Source organism: Propithecus coquereli, unplaced genomic scaffold, assembly GCF_000956105.1.
Source record: "Propithecus coquereli isolate 6110/MARCELLA unplaced genomic scaffold, Pcoq_1.0 Scaffold856, whole genome shotgun sequence".
Taxonomy (NCBI): Eukaryota; Metazoa; Chordata; class Mammalia; order Primates; family Indriidae; genus Propithecus; species Propithecus coquereli.
The window spans coordinates 100,328-119,775 of NW_012154796.1; the positions used below are offsets into that span (position 1 = coordinate 100,328).

The window sequence follows — 19,448 nt, forward strand, 5'->3', positions numbered from 1 at the left end:
TTGTTTCACTGCTTTTTAATAAATAAATAGTTGAAGAAAGATTTGGCAAGAGGAAGAAACAATCCTTCTTGTCCTTGCTCTCTCAGGGAACTGTCTCCTGTTATCAGGTTTTGGGGGTGTTTACTTGGCCTTGACCGCTCACCACTGCCGCGTCAGCTCCTAGCCCTGGACTGAGCAAGAGTTCAAATAAACCAGAAAGTTTTCACACAGCTGGACTCTTCTGCCGGTGAGTGGTGCCAGGATGTCCTCTCTCAATTTTTAAAAGAGATCGGCAAGAAAAAATCTGAAAAGGGTCCATGACCTGCTAACCATGACCTGGATAAACTTGAGTTTGGAACCTTGAGACTTCGGGCTACCTGGCATGAGACGACGAGCAGGTTCTGGGAGACACTGTTTGATTTGTTGAGAGCCGTGCTTGGGGTGCCTTGCGCTGTATTACTACCCAATTTTATTAATGGTTAGGATTAACCTTTCTTTGCATAAATGAAAATGCTCATGAAATTCTCATTTCTGAAATGTCATTATTACAGCACCACAGTCATAGGTCCATCGTGCAGCTCTGGCTAAGCGGGAATGTGGGGCCGAATTTTCAGACACCAGTACCCTAGTCTAGCATAGTGCCTGGTTTATAGCAGGCACTCACTGTATTTTTGCTGATTTTTAACATTATACAGATGAATGAATAAATGAGTGAAGGAATAAATAATATAGCTAGAATATGCTGAATTCAGATAAGATGGCAGTTCTTACTAAATACTACTTCTTAAGGTACTTCTGGGAACTGCATTATATTAAGGTAGTCCACTCAGTTTAAGAAACATTTATGAAGTGCCCACTTTCTGCTAGGCATTAGAATTTTACAGAGTTAAAATAATGTCATTCTTGCCTTCAAAGAAGTCAAAGCTATGTGACCAGATAAGTTACACAACAGAGTGATGAGTACACTGACAGATACACGTCCAAGGTACAGAGGTGGCACAGAAGAGAAAGAATTAACTGTATCTGAAGGACGGCATGGATGTTGTTAATTTTACTAATTTTATTTATCTTGTTTATTAGCCATCTGCCCCACTTGAATACAGGTATAAATTTTTGTCTGACTTACTTATTTTTATTTAGATATTTTTAATTGCTGAATCTCCAGCTTCTAAAATAGTACCTATGATAAGCATTCAATAAATATGTTGCATGAATGAACGATTTTTGATAGATACTGCCAAATTACCTTCAAAAAGAACTTACTGATTGTATTTCCATCAACAATATAATAGTGATGTTTACCCACATCTTTGCCAGTGCTAAGTTTTGTGAAATTTTTAAAATTTTGCTAAATGTGCCACACTATCTCTATATTAAAAATATAATGCCCCCCCAGCCCCGACTACCACCGGTGTTCAGCAATTCTGTCTTCTGCCGCCCTTGTATAGAAAACCCTCGAAGGAGTGGTCTGCCCCCGCTTCCTGAGTCTCCTCCCTTCTCCTTCTACCCTGATCCCACCACACGTTCTTGTTCTCTCTCTACTGAGACCACTCTTGTGACTACCACCTGTGCTCTCCATTGGGCCTTTCTGACGATGTCTCATCGGTGTTTGAGCCCGTCGATCACTCTTCTAGAAATATTTTTCGTTTTCTCCCACAGCATTCTCCTGGATTCCGTCTGTTTCCTTGACTGCCTTCCCTGAGTCTCCATTGCTACTTCCTTCTCTATTCAGCCTCTAATGGTTGCACTGCCCCAAGGCTCTTCCTTGGTCTCTCTTCTCCTCTCCTCCTCTCCTCAATCCTCTAAACATACTGTCCTGAGAGAGGGCTCAGCTAGTGGCGAGGCTTTTGTACGTCTAAAATCGACATTTCCAGCTCGACTCTCCTCGCAGCTCCAGACTCACACGTGCCGCCGTGAGCTTGGCCGCTGTACTGGGATATCCCAGACTCGCCTTCGCCAGAACAGAACTGCTGGCTACCCCTCTCCTGTCCAGTCAGCCACGTTTCAGTGAACAGAGCTATTACTGTTTCACCAAAACCCCAGAGTTACCCTTGACACCTCTTTATCCCACACTCCGTATCCAAGCCGTATTCAGCACATCCAGTTGGTTCCACCTTTAGACCATATTGTGAATACAACTGTTTTCACCACCTCCACGGTTGACGTGCTGCTCTAACCCGCCGTGTCCTCATCTGTCCCCTGGGTGGTTACAGCACCTCCTGCTCGGCCTCCCTCTTCCATTCCTGCCCGGCGCCAGTCTGTTCTCCACCAGCCAGTGATCTCTTTAAAGCATAAATGAGATCATATCACACCCCTTCTCCAAGTCTTCCGAGGGCTTGCTGTTGCATTTAGAACAAACCCCTGCAGTCTTTAGCATGGCCTTGAAAGCTGGGTGTGACCTGGCCTAGCCTTCGTCTCTGACCTGACTTCATCCCTTCCTGCTCTCTTTCTGGCTCATTCCACTCTCACCAAAGTGTCTGGCTCAACCCCATCACAGGCTTGCCCTTGGTGTTCTTTCTGTTTGAACAGTCCGTGAGCCTGAGGGCCTCATCTGAAAAAAGGGAAGAAAACCAGTAGTGCCTATCTCATCACGTTGTCGTGGAGATTAGTGTATTAAAAGCACTGAAATGGTGTCTGGCACGTAGTAAGCACGTATATGTGTTAGCTATTACTTTGTTGTTTTTGTTCTAGTTACTATTTGGGGGAACGTAGAGGAGGAATTCATGTTAGTTGTGTTGAGTTTTATATGCTTGTGAGATACATAAATAGAAATGCACTGTCAGATGTATTCGTTTGGAATGAGTAGTTCTGTGTAGTAAGAGGTAGCCTGGCACCTGGGAAGAATGAATAAAACTTCTAACTCCAATTTAATGTCTAGACATCAGTTTGTGAATTGGGAAGATGTGGATCAATAAGTGCTTTGTATTTGTCATAATCTATAGAGAACTTTCGAAATAGATGGCGGCCACCGTACTTACAACTCTAGCTGTTCAAGTGAAAGATTGCAATGATTTTTGTGGTTTAGATTTTTTTTTTCTTTTTTCTTTTTCAATGTTTCTCAGTGAGCCAAGACCTGAGTTTCGCTCTAGAAATCTGTCCTGCCTGCTTCTGTAATTTGACGCTATGCCTCCAGATCTTGGATCCTTATGGATACCGCTGTATGTTACTCTTGCAATACTGTGCTCTTCTGTGAGTTCAGGTAAGAACAGAAGAATGGGGGTGGGGGTTGGTTGAAGCCTTTCATCATCTTAATCCTATAAGGAACAAGTTTTACCTTCAGTGCATTGCTGATAATAGTGGTTTCTTTCTTTCTTTCTTTCTTTCTTTCTTTCTTTTTGCTGAGAGACAGGGTCTCACTCTGTTGTCTGGGCTAGAGTGCAGTGGTGTCATCACAGTTCACAGCAACCTCAAACTCATGGGCTCAAGCGATCCTCCCATCTCAGCCTCCTGACTAGCTGGGACTACAGAAGCAGGCCACCACATTCAGCTAATTTTTCTATTTTTTTGTAGAGACAGGGTTGCTCTAGGCATTAGCCACCATGCCCAGCTGATAATAGTGGTTTCTAAAGATGTTTCTAAGATTTTTTTTACCAGCTATATGATTAAAAAACTTGATTAATTAAGCAATTTAAGGATCTCTTTGGGTTGCGCACAATGGCTCACACCTGTAATCCTAGCACTCTGGGAGGCTGAGGCGGGAGGATCACTTGAGGCCAGGAGTTTGAGACTAGCCTGAGCAACAGCAACACCCCATCTTTACTAAAAATAGAAAAAATTAGCTGGGCACGGTGGCCTGCGCCTGTAGTCCCAGCTGCTTGTAGGCTGAGGCAGGAGGATCGCTTGAGCCCAGGAATTGGAGGTTGCAGTGAGCTAAGATGACGCCACTACACTCTACTCAGGGTGAAAAAGTGAGACTCTTTCTGCAAAAAAAAAAAAAGGATCTCTTGGTAGTACTTGGGCATTAGCAGGCCGTCTCATTCTTCTCCTTGTAATTTATTCCTTTTGTTGCCTCAAAATTAAATATTTTCTGATCACACTTTTTTCAATAAGAGGATATGTTGTAAATTTTTGAGTTGGAAATGATAACAGGAATAAAATGCTAAATACATACCACTAAAGAGAAGTTTTACAGTCAGCATGGTGTAATATTCAACTTGGAGAGAGAGAACTTATTTCAAAGCCCAAGTGTGCCACTTTCTTTCATGACCTTGCCTAATTTACTGGGTGCTTCTTTGGGTTCCTGAAAAGCTCAAATTTGTTTACTGTTAAGTGTATATATAAACTTTAAGCCTAATACATAGGCCACATGTATTTCTTTTTATTTTAGAGTTACGTAAAAATGGACATGTAAGTGTATACAAATACAGTGATGTATATTCATTGAGTAATATTTATATATATATAATCCATTAAAATACTGTATATTAGATTTGGTAAGGCACAAATTGATTTAATAGTTTTATTTGTTTGTGTTTTGCTAAACAACCCCCCAGATTCAGCCAAGAGTGGCATGTTCTTTAATCTTCATTTCTGATTAAATATCCTGTAAAAGTAGATTCAGTAATTTATTGATTTTTTTCCTTATTAAGTATTTTATTCCACCAGATGAATAGTATTCCTGCTCCCCTCTTCCCTTTGGATGAGAGGAGACTCTGTATTGATACATTAGTGCAAGAACACCCCCTGTCCAAGTTCCTGGAGGAACAGACATAACAAATGAAGCTATTTCAAACACCAAATAAAAATATTAAGCCTTATATTGAAGGAGGGATAGACTTTGTATTTTAGTTGTGGCTTCTTAACTTTTTATTTCTGTTTTCTTAAAAGTTGAACATTATTTTTTGTTAAAGGGAAGTATTCAAGAAATGCTGTAGCCTTCATTTATGGAATAACTTGCTCTCTCGTAAGTCAAATCCTATTGTAAAATAGAAAATTCTTTTTATTTGGAAAGTCATCTTCACTTTTTCCGGTTCTTAATTTCCACTTTTACAAGTCACTTTGTTAAAAAAGCAGTTTGTTATTTCTCATTAATAGAATTTATATTATATTTGATTTACATCATAAGCATTTTCATCTCTTCTACCCTAATTGTTAAGTCCTAAGTTAACACGTTGCCCTTTTTTTCTTCCCCAAAATAGGCTTAGAAGAATTTTGCTAGAACTTTTACAAGTATCAAGAACCATAACATACACAGATGAAATAAGAGCTCACCTTTAGTTATAAAGATGCAGATGAAACGTGTTTAATGTGCTCTTCTTTCTCTCTCCCTTTCTCTTTCCCGCTGTCACCCCCTCCCCGTTTCTTTGCACACGGGGAATGTTCCCTTGTAGACTTGGCACCTTATTTTATTTCTGGGCCACTCTCTGCTATCCAGAAACTCGGTGGACCCGTAGTACTACATTGTTCTGCTAAACCTGTGACCGCTCATATCTCATGGTTGCATAATGGAAAAAGATTGGACAGAAACATGGAACATATTCAGATCCATGGGGGGACTTTGACGATTTCTTCTCTGAGCCCCTCCCTTTCGGGTTCCTACCAATGCGTTGCCAACAACAGCGTCGGTGCGATTGTGAGCGGCCCGGCAACGGTATCCACTGCAAGTGAGTTTAGTTTTGTCTCTGTTGAACATGAAATCACTGTTAGCACTTGTATGTTTGAATAGTGGGAAGAGTACAGGCTTTGGTGTGAGACATGTAGGAGTTCTTGCCCCAGCCTTGACTCTGACTGTATAATTTGGGGGAAATGTACTTGAACTCTGTTAGCCTGGCCTAGTGTCTTCTTCTGTAACAACGGTATGGAAATGGTTTTTCTCTCTCTTTTTTTTCAAGTGACGCAGGACAGTTTTCTAATGTGAATTCTGGACGATTTCCTTTTACGTATTTAATAAAAGTCCTTCATATCGATAACATTAAAAGAGCTGTTGTCTACTTTGACACTCAGTTATTTTGTGCAGTCCTTTGTCTTTCTTTCATGTCTAATTGTTTTACTTGCCTTGATTATTGAGCCATTTTAATTTATTTAATTGAAACAAGGCTAAAGAAGCAGGAAAATAATAACTGACTGTAAAGAAAGGAATGTTGATATTGAACTTACAGAAAATCTGGAATGCGTGGTTTTTCGTAGTAAGTTTGAGCTAATCTGCCTTTCAAACGGTGATGGCTTCCAGTAATGTCTTTGTAAGGGAACCCTATTTACAGAACGGATCTGTATTCCCCGGGAGTAGTGAGTTTGTCATAACTGAGAAGAGTAAATGTTTTTCTAGAGCTGTGACCCTGGGCAGCTCCCGGACACACCCTGGAGAGCTGAGTTCCTGGTGGCAGGCGCCGAGCGCCGAGAGCACCGGAGACAGTGAAGACCCTTCCTGAAGGGAGGCGCTGAGACCGGATTAGGGCACCCAGATAACCTGAATGATTTATGGCTTTGCTTTTTGATGTCCTGGGTTCATCCCAGAAACCATTTTACTGCTACGTACGTGAGCAGCTACAAAGAGAATAGAGACTCACAGGGAGAGTGAGTTTGACGAGGGGACTGAGTTGAGAAGGATTTATCTTGACAGAATGGGAATAATTATTTTTTATAGTTCTCCTAGACATTTTAGGAGCAGTTAGTATTTTTATGGTCTCCTGGAAGCACTGACTTAGAAAAAGGGTGCCGTGACTTAGATCTCAGCCCTCAACCGTGTATCTCTGCCCCAGCTGCTTTCTGAAATGAAAAGATCATGTTGCCCTCTGGACTGGGGTTAGAGGCCACAAAAGGCCATACTGCAGACATTGTTCCTAATTTTTCAATTTCCTTTGGGAAATATAATTTGAATTTGTATCTCTCTATCTATCTATCTACTTGTTTATTGCAGTTCTTGGTGATTTTGGTTCATCCACAAAGCATGTTATTACAGCAGAAGAAAAAAATACTGGTTTCATTGGCTGCAGGGTACCAGAGAGTAACCCCAAAGCTGAGGTGCGCTATAAAATCCGGGGAAAATGGCTGAAACATTCCACAGGTGAGACCTTTTATGAAAGCCAATGGTGCATGCAGAACAAATGCTCATTAAATAGCCTCTGTGTGCTAGGGACTGTGGATGCAAGAATGCATGAGATAGTACTATATTGTCTGTGCTCTCAGCAGTCAAGGGGAGAAGGCCAAAAGGAAGGGTTACAATATGTAAGTGATTACAGCCCCTCCCCCGAGGGCTCGCTCCCTAAATTCGTTCAGGTCCTGCTGAGACACCACTTCCTTAGAGAAGACTGCCTTCATGGCCCTACCTAAGATAAACGCCCTGCCACCTGTCGCCTTATTCAGCTTCGTTTTTCTTCATAGACTTGATCACACCTGCCCTTCCGTCACACATGTCTTAGTTTGCTTGTTTATTCTATACCCCTCTCTTTGCCACTCCCTGGCCCCCACTGGAATGCTGGCTGCATGAATGCAGGGCTTTTGTCTGCTTTTTTCCGTGCTGTATCACTTGTGCCTGGGCCATTGTTAGCAGAAAATAGCACTTGATATGTATTAGTTGAAAAAGAAAATGAATGAGTACGGTGTGACTAGTGCTCTAGGTAGAGGTTTGCTCAGGTGCTAGCTGTGGTCATTGTGTCTTTGAGCATGTTTCCTGTACTTTGAGATTCACCCTCTGTTATTGCAATGTTTCCCCTAGGCTTAATTTCAATAGGCTAACACTGTCGACTTTTTTTTTCTTTTCTACTTCTACTTTCCCTTTCTTCCATGGAATGAAATTTCCTTGATTGCTTCTCTGTTGCTGGTCTCGTGGCTAAATTTAAAGCACGCCTGTTAAGCTTTGTTAGTTCTAGTTGTGATGTTCATCGCAGAGGGAGAGGGGCCTAACTGAACTTGCTTCCTTCCCCAGAGAATTACTTAATCCTTCCATCGGGGAATCTTCAGATTTTGAATGTATCCTTAGAGGACAAGGGATCATACAAATGTGCAGTTTATAATCCCGTCACACATGAATTAAAAGTTGAACCCATTGGCCGAAAGCTCCTTGTGAGTCGTAAGTATCTGGGAGAATGATGGCAACTAGAAAAAGGAAGAGCCCTCAAAAATATTCCTCGTAAAAAGTTGGGAAATGAGAGTTTGTTGTTCTTTTGGATCCTGTTTGTTTATCAAAAGAAAGCCTTACCAGAAAAAAGTAAATATGTCAATGTATTATAGACTAGCACTGTACATGTTTTAAAAATATAACAATTTATAGTGAGGAATTTGGGTCAAGGTGGCAGAGTAAATGCTTATGGGGAGTTTTGCCCTTCACTAAAGCAAGAAGAAATTATAGAAGAAATGCAACTTTATCGCAGTGGTGATTAAATTGGTGGCTAGCTGTACATTATGGAAAAAAAAGATCTGTCCTCCCTCTTTCAGATATAGTAAAAAATCATTGCTGATTTTTAGATGACAGTGGTTGAGCTGAAGAAGCACCAACAGTCAGGGTACGATAGAGGAGTGGCTTCTGAATTTGAGAAATCTACATTTCCAAACTGCTAAGGGCTACAAAATCTTTTAATTTTAATCCTCAGCTAAAGAGGATTTAGCTCCCAAACAGGGCCTTATAACATAAAGAGGACTAAATGGGAGTGTGGGGATGCACAGCTTTGCTGAGGAAGGATCGGACACGAACACTTCCTGACCATCTGGTGTCTTTTCCTTCCCCAGGCCCTTCTTCAGACGGTTTCCACATTCTTCACCCCACCCTTCCGCAGGCGTTAGCTGTTCTTTCCCGCAGCCCTGTCACCTTGGAGTGTGTGGTGAGCGGGGTCCCTGCTTCTCAAGTGCGCTGGCTGAGGGACGGGCAGGACGTCGTGCCGGGAAGCACCTGGAGAAGGTTGTATTCCCATCTCGCCACAGACAGCATCGACCCGGTGGACTCCGGAAACTATTCCTGCGTGGTGAGGAGTAAGTCTGGAGACTTGAGACATGTGACTTACATGGTTACTGTGCTTGGTAAGACGTTGCTTATCAAATGTTTTTTCAAATGAAGCCGTTTTTCTGATCTAACTGATGTTTGAAGGAAAGATCTATTTGTGAACAACAATGAAATTGGAAATATCTAGAAATGTCTACACCTGTAGCCAGGACACCTCCATTTTTCTAAAGGAGAGCTGAGTTAGGCTGCATTTCTGGGTCTCACAGAACATCTCACATGGAATGTTCTTGGGAACCTAAACCCCAACCTAGTTATATAATTCAGAGCTTGTTCTCCCTTCTTCATGACCTAGAGGAAAGAAAATGGAAATCAGTAGAATGTAAGGTTCTGGGCTGTCTCTGGGTGTAGTATCCAGTAGCTGTAACGAAGATGGAATGCTGACTAGAAAATGTCATCTCAGAAAGAAATCGATGTTTCATTTTATTTTCCCTTTTGGGATGGTTTCACCTATGTTTGACTCATAAAATTTGCATTATTTCCACTCACATTTCTATAAATACACTTTATTTCAAGATAGTCCTTTTCTTTTTTTTTTTTTTTTTTTTGAGACAGAGTCTTGCTCTGTTGCCTGGGCTAGAGTGCGATGGTGTCAGCCTAGCTCACAGCAACCTCCAACTCCTGAGCTCAAGTGATCCTCCTGCCTCAGCCTCCCGGGTAGCTGGGACTACAGGCACGCACCACTGTGCCCAGCTAATTTTTCTATTTTTAGTTGTTTGGCTAATTTCTTTCTATTTATAGTAGAGACGGGATCTCGCTCTTGCTCAGGCTGGTCTCGAGCTCCTGAGCTCAAACGATCCTCCCATCTCGGCCTCCCGGAGTGCTAGGATTACAGGCGTGAGCCACCACGCGCGGCCCAGAGCTAGTCCTTTTCAACCAGCTACCTATCTCACAGTCATGTGTGGCAGCAGAGAATGTTTTCCTTTATCAAAACATATTTTTATGAAACCAGAGAAAAATGGGTAGGAAGTGGTTTCATAGTAAACATAATTTTTGTAAGCCCTCTGCATGTGTTTATTTACAACCATGGCCTGATGCAGGTTAGCAACACTGGAATTAATGTAAGTATATGGCAGATGGGCTTTAAAATTCAGTGATAATCAGAACTGGATTAACATGCATAATCATTTAATTTAAGCATATGCTACAGATGTCAATAAGTGACTTACTTTTTTGGGTAAAAATAGATTTTATAGATCCTAAAAGAAGGTGTGTTTTTTCCCCCTTTTTATTTACACTGTACCTTAAAGCAAAATTAACCATAAAAATAATTTAACCTCTGAAGAAACTCTTCTGTTTTGGCTCTTGTTCAGTGTGAAATCCAGGGAAACTGTTTCTTTATTTCATACTAATCACCTGAAATAAGTGCTAGGAGAAACCCCCAGGATTAGAAACTATCTGTGTATGTGTGTGTGTGTCCGTGGGTTTTGGGGAGTTAAGTGGGCGGAGCCATCTATGAAAGGCTTATTAGTAACATATGGTTCATCCTATTAATGGAAAGTTAAAATGCATTCCTGATTTTTTCTTGGTGACCACAGAAGACAGAAGAATGTGAACAAACAACTTGATTTCAACTAAGTTATTGGTAGAGAGAAGATTTTATATGACTTGTGTGATAATTTAAAAAGTACATCTTGAGGGCTAGAGTTTAATTTGTATGTTTTATTTTCAGAACACGCTTCAATTTCTAAAGGACTGCAGGATCACATAGTGTCTCTGGGCGCCACAGTGTACTTTACCTGTGATGTTCATGGGAACCCATCCCCCAACCGTACCTGGTTTCATAATGCTCAGCCCATTCATCCTTCCCCACGACATCTAACTGCAGGAAATGGACTGAAAATCAGTGGCGTTACTATGGAAGATACTGGGCTGTATCAGTGTGTGGCAGATAACGGGATTGGATTTATGCAGTCTACTGGAAGACTTGAAATTGAAAAAGGTAGGCTTTTAGTTCATGTAATCACAGGAAATTTTACTTTACTGATGAGGGGCTTTCGTTGTGGTTAAAAATGAAATCATTGTTGCTAAAAGAAAGTTACTCTATCACCGTGCGACTCAGAAAGCCGCACTTAAGGGCCTGTAAGGCCACATGTGGCCTTAAGGTCGCAGGTTCCCCACCCCCGGACTAGTATCTTATTGATGGCTGTTTCTCATCTTTTGCCATTACAAGTAGCTCTGTAGTGAATGCCCTTCTATAAAGAGTATTTTGCACATGTGTGAGTACCTATAAAAGAAATTCATAGCAAGGAACGTGTAGAATAAAACCATATATGTGTTGGTAATTTTGGTAGATATTACTGAATTAATCTCTGTAATTATTACCACTTTAAACTCCCACCAGCAAGGTATAACACTGCCATATCCTCAGACCCTCACAAACCCAGGGTATTATCAATTTTTTTTTTATCTTTTCCAGTCTGATAGGTAAAAAAAAAAAAAAAAAGTACCTCTTAATCTGTATTTCTTTTATTATAAGTGATGTTGGGCATCTTTTCATATGTTTTTGAGCCATTTTGAATTTGCATTCCTGTGTATTGACTGTTTATTGTCTTTTGCCCATTTTAAAAATTAGGTTATTGGTCGTTTTTCTTATTGATTTATGAGAATTTTTTAAATAATTAGGGAAATTGATTGTTGGTCTATGGTATGAGTTATAAATATTTCAAATTTCAGAGAATAAGCATGATACAGACCACATTTTCTGACCTTAGTGTAATTTATTTAAAGGTTAATAATAAAAACATAATTTTTTAAAAAAACTGACATGTACTTGGAAATTTAAAATTATACTTCTCAATAGTTGGACCAGAAAAGAAATTAAAATGGAAATTTAAAATTCTTTGAACTGAATGAGGATGAAAATGCTGCAGATCAAGTTTTGTGAGAGAGACAGCCAAAACAGGATTTAGAGGGAAATTTATAGCCTTAACTAGTAAGACTGAAAATTAGTGAGTGACGTAAAAGAATGATAGAATAGATTCATAGAAAGCAGAAGAAAGGAGATAATAAAAATAAGGGCAGAAAGCAATTGCATAGAAAATAAAGATAAAATATAGAGGATCAATAAAGATAGAAACTGGTTCCTTTGTAAAGTCTAATAAAGTGGACAAATCTGTGGCAAAATTGATCACGAGAAAAGAAAGCTGGTACAAATAAACAATATTAGGAATAAAAGTGGGGGATAAGTACAAGTCTTACAGAAATTAAGATTATGATAAACTTTATGACAATAATTTACAAATATAGACAGAAATAGAGAAATTCTGAGGAAAAATATAACTTAGCAATGGTGACTTAGAAGAAAAAAAAAGCCTGAATAGTCCTACACCTATCAGAGAAATTGAATTAGGAGTTAAAAATCTTCCCACAAAGAAAACGTCATGCCAGATGGTTTTATGGAAGTTCTATCAACCTTGCAAGTAACAGACCATTCCAAATATTACACAGACTCTTCCAGAGAAGAGGAAAAGATGGAAACTCTTCAGTCTTGATCACAAAAGGGTGGTATAAGAAAGGAAAATCAAAGGCCAATCTGATTTGTGAACATGGGTGTAAAAATCCTAAATAAAACATTAGCAAGCTAGGAATGAATGAAAAAAGATAATGTATCTTGACCAAGAAGTTATCCCAGGAGTCCATCAGAAAATTTAAAGTGTCTTTCACCCTATTTAATGAATAAAGGAGAAAAGTGATATGATTATCTCACTAGAGGCAGAAATACATTGGTCATTCAGTATCCATGTTAGACAATCTTAGAAAAGTAGAAATAGAAGGGAACTTTCTTAACTTGATAAAGAGTATCTAACAAGAACTTACAGGAAACATCACTTTTTTAAATTTTATTTTATTTTTATTTCGGCATATTATGTGGGTACAAATGTTTAGGTTAAGTTGCCCTTCGCCCCTTCCCCCAGTCAGAGCTTCAAGCGTGTCCATCCCCCAGACGGTGCACATCGCACTCATTGTGTATGTATATACCCGTCCCCGCCTCCCCACTCCCATCTGCCCAATGCCTGATAAATGTTATTCCTATATGTGCACTTAGGCATTAATCAGTGAAACCAATTTGCTGGTGAGTACATGTGGTGCTTATTTTTCCATTCTTGGGGTACTTCACTTAGTAGAATGGGTTCTATCTCTATCCAGGAAAATACAAGAGGTGCTATATCACCACTGTTTCTTATAGCTGAATAGTACTCCGTGGTGTACATATACCACATTTTATTAATCCGCTCATGTATTGATGGACACTTGGGTTGTTTCCACATCTTTGCAATTGTGAATTGTGCCCCTATAAACATTTGAATGCAGATGTCTTTTTTATAGAATGCCTTTGTTCTTTTGGGTAGATGCCCAGTAACGGGATTGCTGGATCAAATGGTAGTTCTACTTGTATCTCTTTAGGTATGTCCATATTGCTTTCCACAGAGGTTGCACTAGTTTGCAGTCCCACCAGCAGTGTATGAGTGTTCCTATCTCTCCACATCCACGGCAACATTGATTGTTTTGGGACTTTTTGATAAAGACCATTCTCACTGGAGATAAGTGATATCTCGTTGCGGTTTTAATTTGCATTTCCCTGATGATGAGAGAGGAAACATCATTTTTAATGGTGAAATGCGAGACATCTCTTGCAGTCATCATTGCATTGGAGGTCCTAATGAGCACAAGGAGACATAAAAAGAAATAAGAAAGAAAGAACCCAAATTGTTATTAATTTACAACTGATATGATTGTTAACATAGAATATCCCAAATAGTTTGCTGGCTATTATTATTGTGTATCTTATTATTGGAAGTAATAAGAACATTTAACAAGGTGGCTGGGTGAAGACCAATGAATAAGAATCAGTTGCCAGGCCGGGCGCGGTGGCTCACGCCTGTAATCCTAGCTCTCTGGGAGGCCGAGGCGGGCGGATTGTTTGAGCTCAGGAGTTCGAAACCAGCCTGAGCAAGAGCGAGACCCCGTCTCTTCTAAAAATAGAAAGAAATTAATTGGACAACTAAAAATATATAGAAAAAATTAGCCGGGCATGGTGGCAAATGCTTATAGTCCCAGCTACTCGGGAGGCTGAGTCAGGAGGATCGCTTGAGCCCAGGAGTTTGAGGTTGCTGTGAGCTAGGATGATGCCACGGCACTCTAGCCAGGGCAACACAGTGAGACTCTGTCTCAAAAAAAAAAAAAAAAAAAAAAAAAAAAGAATCAGTTGCCTTTCTATATACCAGCAACAAACAGAAAATATAATTTAAAAAGTACCTTTTTATATTAGCAACCGTAAAGCGGACCCAGTTACACAGGAAGATATACCGGTTCATGAATACCAAAATTCAGTAATATGCAGTTATCTGGTCTTTCAAAAAATTTTCTGTAGAGTCATGAAATTCCAATTAAAATCCTATCATAATATTTTGAGGATCTTGACAAAATGATTCTAAAATTTATATGGATGATCAGAGGCCCAAGAACAGCTAAGGCGCTATAGAAGAAGAAGAAAAAGGACGTGGGAGACTTGATTTAAAGGTATGAAGAATGTGTAGTAATTGAGAAAGTGTCGTACTGGTGCAAGAACAAGCAGACTCTTGGAGCATGGTGGAGACTGCCAGAAAGACATTCGCATGCAGGGACCTGACCGAGCCGGCATCGCACGGGTCAGGGGAGGGACATCCACTTTCAGTTTTGATGTGGGATAACAGATTATCAAAATGGAGAACACAGTAAAATTAAATTTCTGACTCACATTGTATATAAAGATAAATTCCCAGTGGACTGAAGACCTAAATGTGAAAGAAAAAATGCAAAAATTTTTAAATAGAATATTGAAGAATGTATGATCTGTGGGTAAAACTTTTTAATAAGACATTTTAAAAGGTGCTCATTAAGAAAGATGTGACTACATTGAAATGAAAAATCTTCATTATTAAAAGACACCATTAAAAACTGAAAAAAAAGCAATGGACTAGGAGGAGATACTAGCAGCACACAGAACTGAACAAAAGAACAGCATTCAAAGAACTCTGAACCATTACAAAAAAGATAAATGACCCAGTAGAAAAACTGACAAAAGGCATTTCACAGAGCAGGAAAAATATGAATGGCACATAATCACATGAAAAGATGTGCAACCTCATTAGTGCTCCGGAAAATGCAGGTTCTGACCAGTGAAATAACATTTTACACTCAGTAGTTTGGCAAAAATCCAGAAATCTGATGCCACTGGTTGGTCCCGTCAGACGTGGGATGCAGGACTAGAGGAGAGAACAGCCGGAGGAGATGTCACGTACGTTGATCGATATGCCATTGTAGGCTCACTAAAAAATACCAGATAATGCGAGCACCAAAAGGAAAGACTTGCTGCCACTTTAATTTAGCAACAAAAATATTGTTTCTGAATAATAAGAAATTGGTAAGAAATGTATGCATCAACTTGTATTTAGAGCAGGTTTTTTCTCCCAGGCTTTTTATAATCAGATTCCTGCCCCTTCCCCCTCCTCCCTGGACTGACCACTTTCTTGAAGGAATATTATCTAGTTTTATATTTTATATTTTTTTCTTGTTAGAGTCTGAGCTTTCAGCTTTATATGTTCTATCTTTACAGTGGTCAAATATTATAGTATCCCTATTGGAAAGCTCTCAAAAGATTTCTTTACATACATTTCTCTCTTTCTGAAGGACAAGAAATCTATGTAGGAAATGCCTAGGAATCCACAGCTATGAAAAATTCTACTTTTTGTTGACAGTTTTGCTCGGTGAAAGTTGAGAAGGGGACTAAGAATGAGGGAGATATCTTTGTTTTTGTCATTACTATCATGTGTGTGCAATAGGATGAAATTATTTGCCTTATAGATGCTATAATGTTCTTAATTTTTTGTATGTGAATTACTTTTTTAATAGACAGTGGATTCAAGCCGGTTATAATCACAGCACCGGCCAGTGCAGAGGTGGCCGCCGGAGACTTCGTCACTTTGTCATGCAATGCCACAGGGGTGCCAGCGCCAGTCATCCGCTGGTACGACGGCCACGGCCTGATAACCAGCCATCCGGCTCAAGTGCTCAGATCTAGATCCCGGAAATCACACTTCCTTAGACCCGGGGCCCCGGACCTGGAGCCCGTCCACTTTGTCGTGTCCCGAGCTGGCTCAAGCGTGCTCCGTGTCCGGGCTGCCGCTCGAGAGCGTGCGGGGAGGTACGTCTGTGAGGCCGCAAACGAGCACGGCTCCACGCGGGCAGAGGCGTTCCTCACAGTCGGTGAGTGGCCGTTATTACGTTTTCTCAGTTGAATAATTTCATATAGTAGAGGAGAAAGTGATTTGAAATGTTATTTTAATGAATCTGGCAATCTCTAAATGTGTTTTTTTCCCGATGGCAGTGAAATATAGAACTGTATTTATTTGTTGGTGTCTGGTCTCACGTAATCAGACGAAACTTGGTCTCCATTTCTGGCATGTTTGTTAAGCTTGCGGTTGTCATGTAGAAAGCTCTCCTTTCGGAGCAAGCTCAGAATACAATCTATCTTTTGGGAGTGATGCTTTTGGTTTTCTAAGCTACTGAAAATGGCATTACAGACACTTTTAAGTCACTACGGTGTTCAAAGTCTAAAAGGTTGACCTTCACTGAGGATGTAGAGTCGTGGCACTATCACATATTCCTGTATGTATCTATTCCCCCATTTCATCCAAAGGTGTTTTTCTAATGGGAGGTATAATATTCATTCTTTATATTTTACTGATTTTTTGGTGCTGATGACTTAAAAATTTTATATGATTTTTGAAGTACTGGTATGTAGAGTATCAACATTAATGAAAATGACCTCAAATTTGACTTAATGCAGATTCAAACCTCACATCAGTAGGTATCGAGAGCAGTGTTCTCCGACAGCTGGTCAGGCTGCGAGGCAGAATATCAAAGGCAGGACTGCGTTCAGTCTTGGCGCTCTGGTCCTCTGCCTTAAAGAGCCTTCTGTAGCCCTCTTCTGCCCGGGTCCTCGGGTCCCACAGGTCACAGAGCCCCTTACCCAGAGCCTGGAGCCCACTTTTCTCCATCTAGACGGCAGGGCTAGTGCTCCAGAATTCCCTGCTTTAATTAGTTCACAGTCTGGTTCCACGCAGGTCTTTTTTCCCGGCCCATCCTCCACAGTGTGGGCGACACCACCGGTGTGTGGGCACCTCTGGCCGGAGCAGTGGCCAGTGGGCGGTCTTTGGCAGAGGAGGGGTGGTTGAGACAGAAAGAGTTTGGATGTGTACACTGCTGTTTCCCTTTGCCTGCAAACAAGGACTCTCTCACTCTGGATGAAGCTGGAGGCCAGGAGGCCAGTGGGGAGGCCGAGGACTTCCGTTCATGCCCTTGTGCTACTCCATGAGTATGAGAGGTGGGATGGTGTGGGGGTTAAGCATGCAGGCTGCAGGGGAATCCTGGCTATGCCATGAGGGGGTCTGTAGCCAGGACAAATTACTGAACTTCTCTGTGCTTGTTTCCTCATCTGGGTAACAGGTATTGTGAAGGTGCCCTACTCATAGGGTTGATGTGAGAATCAAGTTAATACATATAAAGTGCTTAGAGTGGTATCTGGCACTAGAAAGCTTCCATTAAATACGAAGTATTAGGTTATGATTATTACCGTCTAGTTATTATTAAATTGTAATGATTCCTTGTGGTGGTGTTTAGGGAAAGAAGAAGTAGTTACTGATTTCTAGTAACCTTAAAAATCCTCAAATCAAGAAAGGAGTTGAATGTTGCATAAATTTATACATATGTATGAATATGTATATGCGTGTGTGTATGCGTGTTTACGTATCTATTCTTCCAGACAAAAATGAGAGTGGCTTTGTTCAAAATTGTTAGCTGCACAACAGGTGTATGCAGAAGCTCCTTGGGTAGAATTCAGCTGAACTGATTGTTTTATGTAAACATGGGGTATAGGAGACACAGATGTCATAGTTGTAGCTGATGGAATTAGATATTTGTCTAACTTTCTTACTTTAAATATGAAAAATCTGAAGCCCTTAGAAGTTACATAAGCTAACTTGTTTAGAAGATCCTCAGGATTCTCCCCACTCCAGGATTTTATGTCTTGATAAATACCACTTTTATGTGTCGCAACCCCATCAGCTGTATTCCACCTGAGTGGTCCTGCATTGCCTCTTTTACATGCTCTGTAATGATTATGAAGGTCCAACTGAGTTCATTAAAACTCAAAAGAGCATCTAACAGCCCACTTCTTTGCCTGGGAATCTGAGCCTTATTAAATTCTAACGTACTGACAGCCATTTGCCTTGTTCATCGGGAAGGGGAGAGTAAGCATGGTCAGAGAGGACTTCCTCCTGCCCTTTTGTTCTTTCCAGAGACCTGGGGTTTTTGAGGTCCTGAATGTACAAATATTTGCACAGTGAGTTGTAACTCTTCGACACTATAATGGGAGTTGGTCTGGGTTTCCTAAATAGTTTGGGGTGTGGACTGCTGGCAGGAGAGGTCACAGTGGGAGCGTCTTTGACAGATCTGGTTGTATTCCCTGTTTAATTAGTTTCCACTCAGAGTTGCTAAATTCATTTTCATTGCCATAGTTTTATCAGTCTCTTCTCCAATTCAAAAAACATTCTACCTTAAAAAATGCTAGATGTCTATTCTACCCATTTCAGAGTTGTTTTGAAGATACACTGAGATAATATACCTGAGAACGCTTTTGAAAGTATTGTTAAAGTCTTCTAAATTGTATCTAGTATCTTGCAAGTGCCCAGATTATGTTACTGGGAACTGAAGAGGAAAGTTAAGTGAATCCCCCTTTTAATAACAGTTGTGGAAAGGTCTCATTGCATCTTAAATATTACAGAAATGGAATTTTGATACTCATTCAGTGGACAGGCTGCAACATAAACTTTCTCTCAAGCCTCTGTATAAACTGAGGCATGTGGTGTTTAAACTCTTCTACAGCCAAATACCACTTCCCAGTGGTAAACTGCCCAGAAGATGCACGGAACTCCTCATGATAAAAGGCCCTTCGCCACCACCCCGAGCCGCAGCTAATTGCTTCCACTTGCTGAGTCCATTTCTCTGCATTTGCAGACGCCAGCTCACACCCTGAGCGCCAGTCCTCAGTCTGACTCATGGACAAACAGAGCTGTTCCAGGAGCAATATTGTGAAGTTGTCTCAGTGACCTTAATTAGTTTTCTTCTACATCATTTCCTCACTAGCTTCTTGTTTTCTTTGACAGAAGATGCTTCTGAGACACCCTTTCTGTCTTTTAGACTAGCAGAAAACTGACCCGACACTGTTAGTCCCATTTTTTTTGCTGGTTCTCTACTAGAGTGCGGTACTTCTCCCAAAAACACAGCCACCTTTTACCAGGAATCTGACTTCATAGTGGAAAAGAAACTGTAACGTTGTTTCCTCTGCTCCCTTCCTCCACGAAAGGAGTGAAAAATAGGGAGATTTTTTTTGGTTGCCAGTATTAACAACACTTTAGGGAAACCAAGCTGTCAATCCTTGGGTTTAAGGTACTGGCAGTATGTTTGTTTTCGTGAATTGCTCTCTCGTTTTTTT

At 40.6% G+C, this 19,448-nt stretch overlaps 1 protein-coding gene across 1 annotated transcript in view; it reads left to right on the forward strand.

Annotated features, from left to right (window-relative positions):
• Positions 1-3,083: 3,083 nt before the first annotated feature.
• The window catches only part of CDON (cell adhesion associated, oncogene regulated), a 59,246-nt gene continuing 42,881 nt past the window's right edge, over positions 3,084-19,448 (forward strand). Inside the window, exons 1-7 of the mRNA XM_012664063.1 lie at positions 3,084-3,178; positions 5,310-5,582; positions 6,836-6,982; positions 7,844-7,987; positions 8,644-8,931; positions 10,584-10,853; positions 15,806-16,159. Coding sequence (XP_012519517.1) covers positions 3,103-3,178; positions 5,310-5,582; positions 6,836-6,982; positions 7,844-7,987; positions 8,644-8,931; positions 10,584-10,853; positions 15,806-16,159 — 1,552 coding nt within the window. The 5' untranslated portion in view covers positions 3,084-3,102. The remainder of the gene's footprint in view (positions 3,179-5,309; positions 5,583-6,835; positions 6,983-7,843; positions 7,988-8,643; positions 8,932-10,583; positions 10,854-15,805; positions 16,160-19,448) is intronic.